Source organism: Esox lucius, chromosome 25 (assembly GCF_011004845.1).
Source record: "Esox lucius isolate fEsoLuc1 chromosome 25, fEsoLuc1.pri, whole genome shotgun sequence".
Classification (NCBI taxonomy): domain Eukaryota; kingdom Metazoa; phylum Chordata; class Actinopteri; order Esociformes; family Esocidae; genus Esox; species Esox lucius.
Window position 1 is genome coordinate 13,414,073 of NC_047593.1, and position 13,251 is coordinate 13,427,323.

The 13,251-nt window shown below is 46.7% G+C and overlaps 1 protein-coding gene across 5 annotated transcripts in view; it reads right to left on the reverse strand.

Annotated features, from left to right (window-relative positions):
• bnc2 (basonuclin 2) overlaps window positions 1-13,251 on the reverse strand; it is a 163,556-nt gene that overhangs the window by 39,446 nt on the left and 110,859 nt on the right. For all 5 annotated transcript variants that reach the window (XM_029118179.2, XM_029118178.2, XM_029118177.2 and 2 more), the window contains 2 exons: window positions 9,848-9,950; window positions 7,844-8,079 (listed from right to left, as the gene is read on the reverse strand). In XM_029118179.2, coding sequence (XP_028974012.2) covers window positions 7,844-8,079; window positions 9,848-9,950 — 339 coding nt within the window. The remainder of the gene's footprint in view (window positions 1-7,843; window positions 8,080-9,847; window positions 9,951-13,251) is intronic.

Here is a 13,251-nt window from a genome sequence, read left to right on the forward strand (position 1 = left end):
GCACACACACCCCAAACCCAGGAACTGAAGACGGGGCTAGTGACTAGATGTGGGCCGAGACACACCAAGGAAAAACACGCACGCTCGCTCGCTCGCCCGCTAGCTACTCACAAAAATAATGGCAGGGCTACCCAACCCTTTTCCGGCAGAGCGACGTTCTCCAGAGAGGAGTCTCAAGACGATAGCTGTCCAGGAACAGGGTTGGAAGGAACCTACGGGACTGGAGTGGAAGGAGAGACTGTAGAGTCCTGGTGCTCTCCCTCTCAAAACACGCCTCGGTGATCGCTGGTGCGTGTGAAAGCACCACTATCGGAGCTGATTATACAAATCATTAAAAGAAGATAAGCAGCCAAGATAGCTGAAAATATTCCATCTGTCTGCTTTACAACGGCCGTAGCAGATGTTTACAATGCCCCACATATTGCCATCTAAAAGACACACACACACACACACACACACAGAATGTTGAAAGGATCACAGTGTGTAACTTCAAAGGAATTTGATCACTTCGCCCAACCTCCCGTATTCCTTTTTTTATTTTATTTTATTTTTACTCCGAGGTGTGTTTCTTGACTCAACTTCCACCTGATGTGACGTTGGTGTTATAGTAGAATATCACCCTGAATAAAGTAATAAATCAGAAATGGTGTCGCGTCATAATTTATCACCTTTAATTTCTCATCCCTCCCCTTCTCTCTCTCTGGTGGCAGGTTGGGCCCGTGATGGAGGCCCAGCGTGGTAGAAAGTGGGGATCCTGTCCAAATCCAATATAAGAGGAATTACTTCCCAAATTCCTTCATACGATGTAACCTGCCCATAACCCACTCCCTCCAGCTTGAATCCATTTGGGGCTTGGTTTAAGACTGGAGAGTGGGACTATGGATTTGGCACACTCAACTGATATTAGGGCCTCTACAACACCACTGCTCTGGGAAAAGTGACAGGGAGAATTCTCACACTGGGATCCAACAGTAAATAAACTCCCCTCTGGAGAACATAAGTTATATTGTTCCATGTTATAGTTTGGGTCAACAGGAATCGGCCTGTAACGGAGGGACAAAGCCGTTGTCGGGGGTTCAACGAGATATGCAGGGCACCTCCTGGTCCTCACGTTGAGGTGTAGGAGCTCCCGGGTTTGTCACCCCAAAGCTCAGGTCCTCCAACCCTAAAGTCTCAACCCTCCCTCCTTCGCTGAACTGGTGCGAGGAGCAGGTGAAGGGGAAAAAGGAGTAATGAGACAGCGATAAGACTACGGGAGCTGGGGTGGCTGGCGTGCGTGTGTGTAGAAATCACCTTGATTCAGTGCATCGGGCCCTTTGATGTTGCCTGGAGCTGAACGACTCCTTGCACTGAGCCAACACTAAGCCTTAAAACAAAAAAATCCAGCTTGATGTCGACCCCACCTCCCCCGCAAAATCATAACCATATGATTCAGAAGAATTCCTCCATCTCAGGAATGGCTTCTCCCAGTCCATCTCTCTCCATCTGACCGAGACAGCGGGACAGTGATAACAGAAAACAGGTTCCGAGAGGAGGGTAGTGATGGAGGAGGAGGAGGAGGAGGAGAGGGGAGGAGGTACGGGGTAAGGGAGGTCGGTGATCAGGTCCAAAACATTTAGCGTGGAGCGTGACTACCTAAAATGGAAGTTTCTCAGAGGAGGCATGGAAGGATGGAAGACAGGGTGACCTTCCCCTTGACAAACCCCGAAAGAGACCGAGCAGGAGGAAAAATAGGTTTGTTTACTTTTTCCAACTTTATTTAACCCGGTAATTAGTCTGCAAAGAACTCTCCCTGTCAATGACAACCAGGACAAATCTGACTCGGTTTGAGACAAGGTTTTGCTTCCATCACAGCGGACAGCTGCAGTCATAAATGACAGCCAGATACCACTGATAACTGGATTCCTGTTCTAGGAGACATTACTCAATAACGTCACTCATATGATAACTATTTCCAAACATGATACAGGGAAAATATTCAAATAACAACAAAACAAGTAGCAAGTGTTAGGTCGAAGGGTGTGTGTGTGTCTGCGGTGATTGACCCTGGCCTCGTTCCTTTCCTCTCATCTCCCCTCCGTTAGGAGGTTTAGCCAGAGGACATCTGTGATGAAATAAATCAGGAAGTAGTGAGCAGAGGTTCTGAGCCACAGGTGGTGCCCCCCCAAACACATTCCCCTGAGCAACTCTGGATCGGATGGGCCCCACCTTGGGCCCAGATGTCCCGTTATTTGAATAAAATGTCCCAGTTGTGCCGTGTGTGTCTGGTAAGGTGAGCAGGAGGTTGAGGAGCAGAGAGGGAGGACGGTGGTACTGGAGGACTGAGGGCTGGAGATGTGTGTGTTCCGCTATTCCGTGTGTGCTGGTGTGTGTTAGCACTGTGCGTTAGCGGTTCCATCTGGGTCTCCTGCGAGCGTGGCGGAGTCAGGAAAACCACATCTCATAAAAGGGGGAGGAAGCCCAATGTTCTACAAGGACAGAACATTACTAAGAATGTCGCTCAGGAAAACCCCGGGCTTTGGCCCACATGTTGGCTGGCTGACGAGGCCTTCTCTTTCCCTTTCACTCTCTCTCACTCGTTTTTTTTCCCTTCTCTCGGTGTATCCGTCTCTCTTACGAGGCAAAGGAACAAGAAAAGGAAAGACAGAGAAAAGAGCAGAGAGGACTGAGGCCCAGACTGATAGGAATTCCATCTGTGGGGACGGAGCGGAGCGGTGACAGGCCGACGGAGAACCAGAGACATCTGGTCTCCATTGGTGTTGGGGCGGTGCTGGCCAACAAACAGGGCTGGTTCTGGCCGGGACCGCGAGGGAGACGTGGATGGAGAGATGGACGGACAGACGGCTGGAAAGGGCTGAGCGGTTGAGCCAAGGACATGGCTGCTGGAATCCATGAGACCGTTCTCAAATCCTCGCACGTTGCTTTGAGTTGAGCTTTTAGGGGGAGGACGGGGTGTGTGTGGGTGTGGGGGGGGGGGTTGGGTGGTGGCTGTGGGAGGTTTGCCTTGTGAGTATTGGAGGGGACAGTGATCTTCAGGGAGGAGGTAAGTTGTCCTCGAAAGCCTCAAGTGTTTAAGTGTTTCATATGGACACCAGATGAATGGGCATCATCTTGGACGAGCCGCGGGTGACGGGTCAGCCATGGTTGTCAAGGCAGAAGCGGTCACGGCTAGCTGTGAGAAACACGCGGAATCGCCTCGGCGACTGAATGTACAGCGCCCGTTAGAACGGGCACATTGGGACTTGGGTAGAGGGCATACGTGATGTTACGACTCTAAATGATGTCCTAGCGTGTTGCGATGACAGTACATGACCCTACAACGACCTCCAGAATCATTTGGCGTTGGTGACAAACAGGTCTCAAACACACACACACACACACACAACCATGCCGGGTTTACATCCTCTCCCCAAGTTCATCCAAAACAAACACGTTCCACTAAAATCCCTTTACCTTGCTGCTTCCTGTTTCCTTATCTTAAGGCACTAGCGCAAGTTAAAGCGGTGATGGGATCTGTAATGATTCCGGAGGGTTTTCTCTACAATTTACTAATGGATTATTTTACGGCACACTAGTGGTGGAGTGGCGATCGAGGACCGCTGCTGAGGTCATTAAAGCACTTTTTGAAATTAAAACAGTTGAAAATGAGATCAAAGGGAGCAATTGTTTGTCCCTGCGGTGGGCATAAGAATGTGTTTACTGGGGGAACGGAGAACTACAGCGCAGAGGGTCTCAGCTTATTGCTATAGAAGCAGCGTCTGTCCGTCTGAAACATGAAGGTGAGATCATTAAAAAAAAAAGGTCCTCAGGAAAAGATAGAGGGTGAAAAAAAACAACAACAAAAAACACAATCATTCATTTTAATGGATATTGATGTTATTTATAATTCTCCTCACTTCACAAATCACAATTCCAACCACTTGACGAGTTATTGAGCTTTTTATGCTATCGATTCATTTCCTGCTGCTTAAACAGCCTATTACAATGGTAAATTGCCAAGTGTACGCATATTTAGTCACGCCTCAGCGATATATTTACCCTGGCGTTGACCGTGCCTAAGCATGACGACTTTAAACGGGGAGCCGAGTGTCTCGCCGACGTTTGGATATATCATTAACATCTCATAGAATCAAAGACTGAAGTACAATCCCCACGCCCCGCTCCCAAAAAAGGGGGCATTATTCAAATAGAAACATTATGAATTTGATCATATTATTAATCTAGCGATAATGTTGGTAATAAAAGGACTGCCGGTGAAACGAATCAGGGTGAGAAGAGAGACGCGTGGCTACAGGGAGCGTCCGGAATATCCACACGGGAAAGAAAGCAGAACCAGATGAACTGGCTCCTAGGGCCCGGCCTGGTGCCGCTCTGCTCCGTACAACACAGCCGAGACACGGGGGCACGCGCACAAACAATAAAATAAAAATATATACAAGCACTCACGCGCACACAAAAAGATATCGCGCACGGAGCGCACGAACACGCACGCGCACACACGCACAAATATAAGGAGCCGTGTAAACAGGGGGCGTCCTCAAGACATGGAGGGAACCACGACAACCCCCTGGTGTTCCACGGACATCACGAAGACGTTCCGTTCGCAGGGCAGCTGCGTGTGGTAACGCCGAGGGTTCAGTTAAGGCAACAGACTCTTCATACCCGTGTTGCCGCATGCCAAGCCAAACAGATTAATGCCGAGAGATAGAGAGGGAGAGAGTGAGAGAAGCAGGAAAAACAACAGATAAAGGAGTAAAAGGCCCTCTCTTCACAGTCCAGAGAACACCAGTGTGTGTGTGTGTGTGTGTGTGTGTGTGTGTGTGTATATATATATATGTGTGTATGTCCCTGTTTGTGTCTCTGTGTGTGACTGACAGACGGAGGGCCAAATCAGCCAGGGAGCGTACGGGCGGGCGGACAGTGATTACAGGTGACAGTGGTGTTACCGTGGAGACAGGTGAAGGGCGGAGGGATGGAGAGAACATTATTCATTTATTCACCAGGCTGTCTGGGACCTTCAACATGGTGTAGACCCCGCAGTCACACATTACGCGGGTGTCTCACACACACACACACACACACACGGTCACCAATAGAAAAGAGGAGGAGGAGGAGAGAGAGAGCTGACACAACTTAAGGCATTGTCATGGGGTGAACGAGCAGGGAACTATAGTGTGTGTGTCTGTTGGCACTGTATACTCTGTCAGTGTCCTTTGGTGCATTACTGACACCTTGCTGCCCACACACACACACACACACAATTACAATCTTTGTGAGTATCCAAGATATTCCAATTCAAACACTATTTTCCCTAAACCCTAACTCTAAGCCCTAAGCCTAGGAAATAGCCATTTCCTCATCAGGACAGGTGAAATATCCGCAGTAGGTTTCCTTTTTACCCTGTTCTACCAGGATTTCTCCTCAAAGATTCTTATAGCTGTTCACATACACCCAAAATATGACACTGAAATATCACTACAAATATACACTTCCTATCTATCCTATCAACGTGATATCATAATTCCCCTTTGATCACTGGAAGAAAAGAAACCACCTCCCCATCTCCCAAAAGCTCCTTTACACTTTTTCTGTCTAAGTGTAAAATATTAATAATGGCCCAGGGCATGCTGGGTAGTGAGGGCTGTGACATCACCTTGATTATCTCCACCGCTAATCCCTGCTCTGTCTTGCTCCCGGCTGAACCAGGATCAGGGAGTGACAGATGAGAAGAGAGGGGTTGACTAGCACTCTAAACACACCTAAAGAGGTACATGACAGAGGGAAGACAGGATGGGAGGAGCAGGGGAGGAGAAGGGGGGTTCATTAGTGGGGGAGAGAGAGAGAGAGTGTGTGTGTGTACGGCGTGTCGACGGTTTCCTGACAAGGGTTCGTCACTCCGCTCGATTGACATGCACGTCCGCCATGCGCGCAATCACACACACCTGCACACACACACACACACACCTAGCGCGGATCCTGGACCGGGCCGTGACTTACACGTCATGGGGGATGACGGGGGATGATTGACTCAAAAGCCAGCGAGAGGGATGACATGGAAAGGGTTTGGATCCTAGGGCTCAGGTGTCAAGGAGAACTGGCAATCAGGCTTCCCATTTACTTCAGAGGAAGGGGAAGAAAAAGAATTAAAATAAGACAAGCTCGTGAATACTGACGTGTGTGTCTGTATCGACAGACTAAAAGGATCCACCTGGCTGAAATGATCCCACGCACTTCAATAATTCAACTTGCTCAAATTATTCGGCAGACTAAAAAAAAAAAACTAAAAAAACTGGGCAAAAAAAGTCCATGTGACAGAAGGGAACCAGTGGACTTAAACGATCCGACGAACTGAAATGATCCAACACACTGACATGATAAACACCCTGAAATCAATAGCAACATAAAACATGTCCTCCCCAATACGAATCATTTTTATATCACATTAACATTAACTAAATACAGGAAGTTAAATGTTTACGCCCTGTCAACATCCAGCAGATCTGTCTTTTATTGGGTCTACCGTAGAGCCGTGTAGCAAGGAGAAACGCGCCACAGACCCAACTTTGGTGCTGCTGGGCAGGGAGATGATTGAATTTCATAGCTATTTACAAGCTAATAGGACCCTATGACTGGTAACTGTGACTGACAACAAGTAACTGAAAACATGGCATTTGAGGGCCTTTTCTAAGACTTTGCAGTGATTTACTGAGCAGCGTGACATTACAGCTTTGATGGTCAGCCTTAGCTACGATGGTATAAAACATAAATGAAACATTCTTGTGAGGTAAATTGAATATAAAATGGAACAACTATGAATAAAACCTGTAATATTGAGTGGATAGGATTGCTTTGACTGTCTCTGTGTGTCTCTGTGTGTGTGTGTGTTTGTACCAGTCTGCAAGTGGTTTACTCACAGAAGCTGTTTCCACATACAAGGCCTCAAAACCGCCTTCCTTTTCCCAGCCTCCCTTTTCTCTCCTCCCTCACTCCAGCCATGCTGTTCCACTTACCCACGATCCTCTGCGGAACACACAAGCTCCAGCCACGGTACCTCGCCTGCCTTGCTAGCCTCGCCGCAGTGCTGCTATTGGCTTGGGACGACACTCACCAGCGAACAGGCTAACCACAAGCACATGTTCCCCCTCGTTCTTAACTAATTCATTCAGGAACACTTTGGTTTGGGCTTTGTGAGAACGAAACCTCTAGTACCTTTGATTAGGAAATGTGTCTGAATGCAATTATATGGGTGGGAGGTACGAAAGGAGGGGGAAGAACGACGGTGGTTTTAAAGTCTGCTGGCGTGACATTTTTCTCGTTTTTTTTTTTTCACCTCTTTTAAAAAAATAAATGTACCAGAGGGGGGGGGACACCGTCGAACACGTTAGGAGGAGGACGGGAGTCGCTGAAACAAATAGGAAAATGCTAGGAGAATTGGGCAGCGCCTTTTGAAACGGTCGCCACCGTTCCTTTGAGCGGTCACCTTCGGAATAGATCGGGACGGCGAGAGGGACGTGCACGTGTGTCGAGGCTGAGAGAAGCAGGAACGAGTGAACTGAAACGCGCGCGTCACTGCTCGCGCCCCGTCCTTCCTGCGCGTGTTTGTCTGTGTGCGCGTGTCAAGAATTCCAGTGATATTCCCGTTACGTGGTCCATACACGCTGACATTCCCATTCCCATAAGGAATGTTTATATACTATTTACATGTAGTCCAAGGAATGTCTGTAAAGTTAGTATCTCCGAGGCCTCCAAGAGTTGAGCTGCTCTCGCTACAGGAGGGCACATCTCCGTCTGAACCGAGTGTGTGTGTGTGTGTGTGTGTGTGTGCGTGCGCGCGCGCGTCTACCTGTAGTATATAGCCTCTGACGTAGTCACGCAGGGTCCAGCCCAGGCCATGTAGAATGTGGAGAACCTCCTCCTGCTTCAGCACACTGAACAGACGATCCAGCAGTATCTTCAGCCGGACCGGCACCGCCTGGGTACCGTACAGCATCAGGCTGCTGATGTCGAACACCACGTTGGACTGGACTATCTCCACCTGGGTCGGGTGGTACAGGTGCTGGGTGCTCAGCTTGTCCAGCGCTGGGGTGAGGGGGTGATGGGTGGGGGGGGAGAAGGGACACACTAGGTCAGAGCCACATAAAATGACTTGATGCAGAATATTTACTGTGATTCACAACATGACTGAGTTTTATATTGGTTAATAAGGTGATAACACCCACAGCCCCACACACACCCCCACACACCAGCTTCTCCAGGTGATGGGAAGGTTTGGAAGTCTTTCTTGGAGGAAACAGTGCCCTACCATCAGATAAAACACTGGCATTAATGTCATTGTCTGCTGTTTCTCTATTTATCGCTCTCTCTCTCTCTCTCTCTCTCTCTCCCTCTCTTTTTCCCTCCCTCTCAGTCCCTCCCTCCCTCTCTCCCTCTCTCCCCCACCATCTTCCTATTGGTATCTCCTGCCTGTCCTCCATTCAGCTCTCTCTCAATCACTCTTTCTTCTATGTTAGTGACGCTCTCTTCCTTGAAAGTGTCCCATTTCTTCTCTCTGTCTCCATGTTTTTTTTTTATTAGTTTTATCTCTGGTGGTATACTTCTTATTTCCGTATTCTGGTACCCATAATTTGACTTTCTACTCTGTCTTTTTGGTGTCTGCTGCTCTACACGGTCTCTCTTCACCTCCCTCTTCCCTCACAGTTATTCACCTGCTTTTTTTCTCCTTTCTCCCTCTCCCTCCCCCTCTCCCCTCTGTCTGTCTGTGTGACACCTGGTTTTGCCTCCTCTGATCCCGGGACAGGCTTTCCGCTGACTGGGGCTCTGCCTGACAACACACTCAGCCAGACACGAACATCATAAAAAATGAAGAACAACTTGTCAGAGTGGCTGCCAATGCCGAGATGAAATGAAAAGTGGAGCGCGAGCAGGGCCCTCTGACAGTTCAGAGGGGGAGATTAAAAATATTCAACGGGGTCCTGTTCTGATCGCTGAAGGCCCTCTCTATGCTGGGCCAAACAGGTGTTTTCTTTTATCTTTCCCCCTTTTTTTTTCTTTCATTGTTTCACTCTGTCCTTTTTCCTTGTCTCCTGAAACCATCCCAGTCCAGCCGCTCTCCAGTGAACACTGATCTAAGGTACAGGTGTGACTGATCTAAGGTACAGGTGTGACTTTGAACATACCAAAACATACAGGGACATGAAGTCGACTGGTATATGTTCTGGATGGTAGAAAAAACATGTTTAAATTTTTTTTTATCAAAACAACTATATTATCATCAAACATGTAACAAATCTTATTATATCTTTCCACGTATTTATTTTCATCTGTTCCCTTTATAAGTTATGAGGTAATAAAATTAGACTATATAAATTCAATCCCTACATAAAACGGTGTATATAGGCACTGCATATTACGCCGATATCTTTGACCCTGTGTTAGGAGTGTGCAGAATTGTGTGTGTGCGTTTTGTGTGTGTCTCTGGTCCTGTCTGCTCTAAAGAGGCAGGTTTATGGGGACCTATAACTTCACAGGACTAAAGAGAGCAAGAGAGCAGGAGAAAAAAGTAGTGTAAAAGAGAGACAGAAAAACTTGTGTTGCAGATAAACACATTTCTAACCTTGCTATACTGTAGTAAAAAACATTCCTTTTCTATATTATATAACACAATGGGGATAAATTAGCCAAATATCCAGGTTGTCTGTGTTTGAAAGTGGCTAGTTCAAAAAGGCTAGTTCAAAAAGGCTAGTTCCAAATGGCTAGTTCAAAAAGGCTAGTTCCAAATGGCTAGTTCAAAATGGCTAGTTCAAAATGGCTTGTTCAAAATGGCTTGTTCAAAATGTCCGTCTCTCACCATGAGCCACCCAGCCGTGCTTGCACTGGTCACATGTCCGCAGGTGAATCTTCCCGGGCTGGAAACACTCGCATGTGCAGTTCACCAGAGTGCAGCGAATGGCCTGCAGAGACATGGGGAAGAGAGCGCGTCAGAGGGCACGTCAGTCAACCGGTCACAGGGAGAGATGGAGGAAGCCGAGAGAGGAGAGAGTTCAGGCTACAGAGCGCTCATCAATCAAGCGGTCACACAAACAGAACTGACGGCTTTCACCCACAGACACCTTGATAGATGCACAAGGTCACACCTACTGAGAGCAAAGTTCTCCAGCAGAGTCACATCCATGTACTGTAATAGCTTCTTAATTCTTTTTTATTTATTTACATTTCATTTATATTTAATTGCAAATGCTTACATTAAAACTGTAATATTTATATAGGCAACTGGTCTCTGTTATAGCCCCCCAATACAAAACACTTTACTGTAACCCGCTATCAACAGATATTCCACAATACCTTGCTCTTTCTCTTATGTCACATTAATTAACATTAACTCAACTACGGGACCCGACTGATTCAACAGGAACGCTGTTCTCTTTCCCTCAGCGAAAACTCAGACTTTGTTTTGACTGAGTTGCCATCACTCAGTACTACAGGCTGAACTGGGGCTGTCCTCTAAAAGCTTTTAGTGGTTAGGGGTTAAGTGGCGTGGCAGCTAAGGCGAGGGCACCTCAGTCCACCAGAATGTGAAGCACCCGTACCTGATTACCAGGTATCACTGGTCATCATAAGTGCTGAAAAAGTCCACTGGAAAATATAATATTTTACAAGAATAATTTTTTTAAATGTATTTTTATTACAGGAAGCTGTTTGAAATACTAAGCTTATTCACAGTTCAGTGATGTAGAGACGGGTATGGACTTCATGGTTCCAGATTAATTTCTGATTTAAAGAACCCCAAACAGTTGCTCCACCTGCTGTCAACTGCATTCATAACCAACAATCTACAAGGAAAAACGGACAGTGAAAAATGTAGGGGATTTCAAAAACACAACCTCTGAGTCGTGCATTTCCCACCGACATTGATTTTGGAAAGGACCAGATCGAGGAACGAGGGAGTGAGGGGAAAAGAGAAGTAGAAGGAGAGAGGAAACTCCCCTATGGTTTTCCTCTGCCCTCCTCTTCCCTCTCCCCACAAACTCCATAATGGATATTAATCAGCACTGGAACCCTTTGGATTATCAGTCCATTGTTATTTGAGAAGGTGAAAGTGATAAATATATATAATCACATTGAGAACTCTCTCTGTCTCTTCAGTTCAAAGGCAGATTGGTTAGAGGGGAAAACGTTTGTTGTTACAGCAGATTAGCATAGCCAGACACTGCTTGGGAAATCCTCCCTTTTCCAAGAAGAAGTTTCATTCTAAACCAGCTGGTCAGCACATTTTTTTCATACAATCCATTGTAGCCCGCGACTCAATGACGCTACAGAGGTGTTGATAGAAACAATGATAAATTTAATAAACTTAAATCCCAATTAACCCAAGTTTGTGTTTCGACATTAGAAATATTCTGCAATCATCGACATTACAGAGTGAAAAAAAACATCAACCATGCTTGTCAAACTAAACTATGTGTATTGCAGTAAATGATGGATGTGATTGCTGCCTAGTTATTTTGAAAATCTAAATTATACATAAAGCTCTAGCGTGTGTGTGTTGATAGTCAACCTAACGAATAGGCATTCAGACCTTCTCAGCACCAAGTGGTCCTAACAAAGCCTTTCACACTAACATTATACCAACAGTATAGCAGTCATAGCTCAGTCTCAACCAATGGAATTTATGAATTTATGACACACAAAATGTCTCACCAGAACTGATTTTGTTGCCTGTGACCAACAGTGACAGCAACGTGACACACACACAAACCCAGGGCCGTAGGTCGTAATCCAGGCATGACATAGATTAGCCAGATTTCACAATCCAAGCTAAAATGACTTGATGGTCGTTACATATCACCGAGGGGGTAAAGAAGGGAATTCCTGGTATTTACAACCACACCAGACATGACAAAACGCAGACATCAAACACACTCCTCACTAACCCTTTATTCTACAGCCTCTTGTCTCTCCTGAAGCCACTAAACGGGCTCTGATGTTTCGTCTGATTAATTTCTCGCCTGTTTTAATAACTAATACCCTATTGTATTCCTTTTTACTCCCATTTGAATTTTTTGTTTCTGTAAGCCAGCCTGTGACATGCCCTTTAAGTACTCTTTGATATGTCTGACTGAATATCAAACGGCCCGGAGGTAAGTCACGCTGACAAGCCCTGTGATGTCACCGACATAGTGTAACCGTGACTACATGTAATCCAGCATGTGTCGGGGTATTTACCCGACAGGGATTAGACATGTCACCCAGCCCCAAACGCGTCAGGCAGAAGTGCCACTCCACCAGAACATAACACTCCCGGGACTTTAATAGGATTTAATCCCCCAGGTGTTTCAAACCAGATTAGCACGAGGGAGGTGTATCAAAGGGAACACGAGCTAATCCCAGATTAGCTATCAAATTACATCCAATCACCCCATGACGTCCCGTCAGTCGGCACTCGGGCAGGCAGCGACATCATTTCATCTTTGGTATGCTGGTCCTGAACCTTGTGTTGCTCAGATTACGGGACGACAGCATTTCGATTGGCTGTCCAATACAGGTATGTGCCGTGAAATCAGGAACTCTTGGTGGTTTGGAGTTGTGGGGGCGGGGGGCATTGCTCTGCTACCATTGTTTGTCTTGAGGCTCAACACGAGGCCTGAATCAAAGTGTTTATAGTTGTCCGGCTTGCTAACAGGTTGGTCTTGGCATTGGCCATGTTTCCCTATTTCTTTCTATTCCTATCAAAATAAATCATGTCTCTATCTATCATGACACCCAAAATCAACGTGAACAATGTCCGTTTCCGTCAAATGGGTGGTGACACAGACCTCTACCCTAATCACCAAGGCCTAAAGCCCTTACGAAGGAGTGCTGGCTGGGAGTAAAAATAAAGACGACAAATATAAATATCAAACACCTCGCCGTTTCCAGGCTGGTGATGTGTGACTGTTGATGAGACAGTTGAGGCGTCGTCTAATAAAGTAATTAGAGCGCCGGTGTCTGCTGTGACAAGGCCCCTTCTAATCACTGAGTTATTACGCCAGCCTGCCTAGCAGCTTAATAACATGCTCATATCTCCCCATTAACCGGGCAGTCTGACGTATTACATCCCTGTCAACGGAGGAAGCCACTCCTTCTGCCGAACCCACAGTGCAACAGAGGGAGAAGAGAGCGAGAAAAAAGGAGAAAGGCAGAAAAAGAAGAGAGGGAGAGTGGATGGTTGGAGACCTAAAGACAGAAAGCGGGAGAGATGATCTATAAGACAAG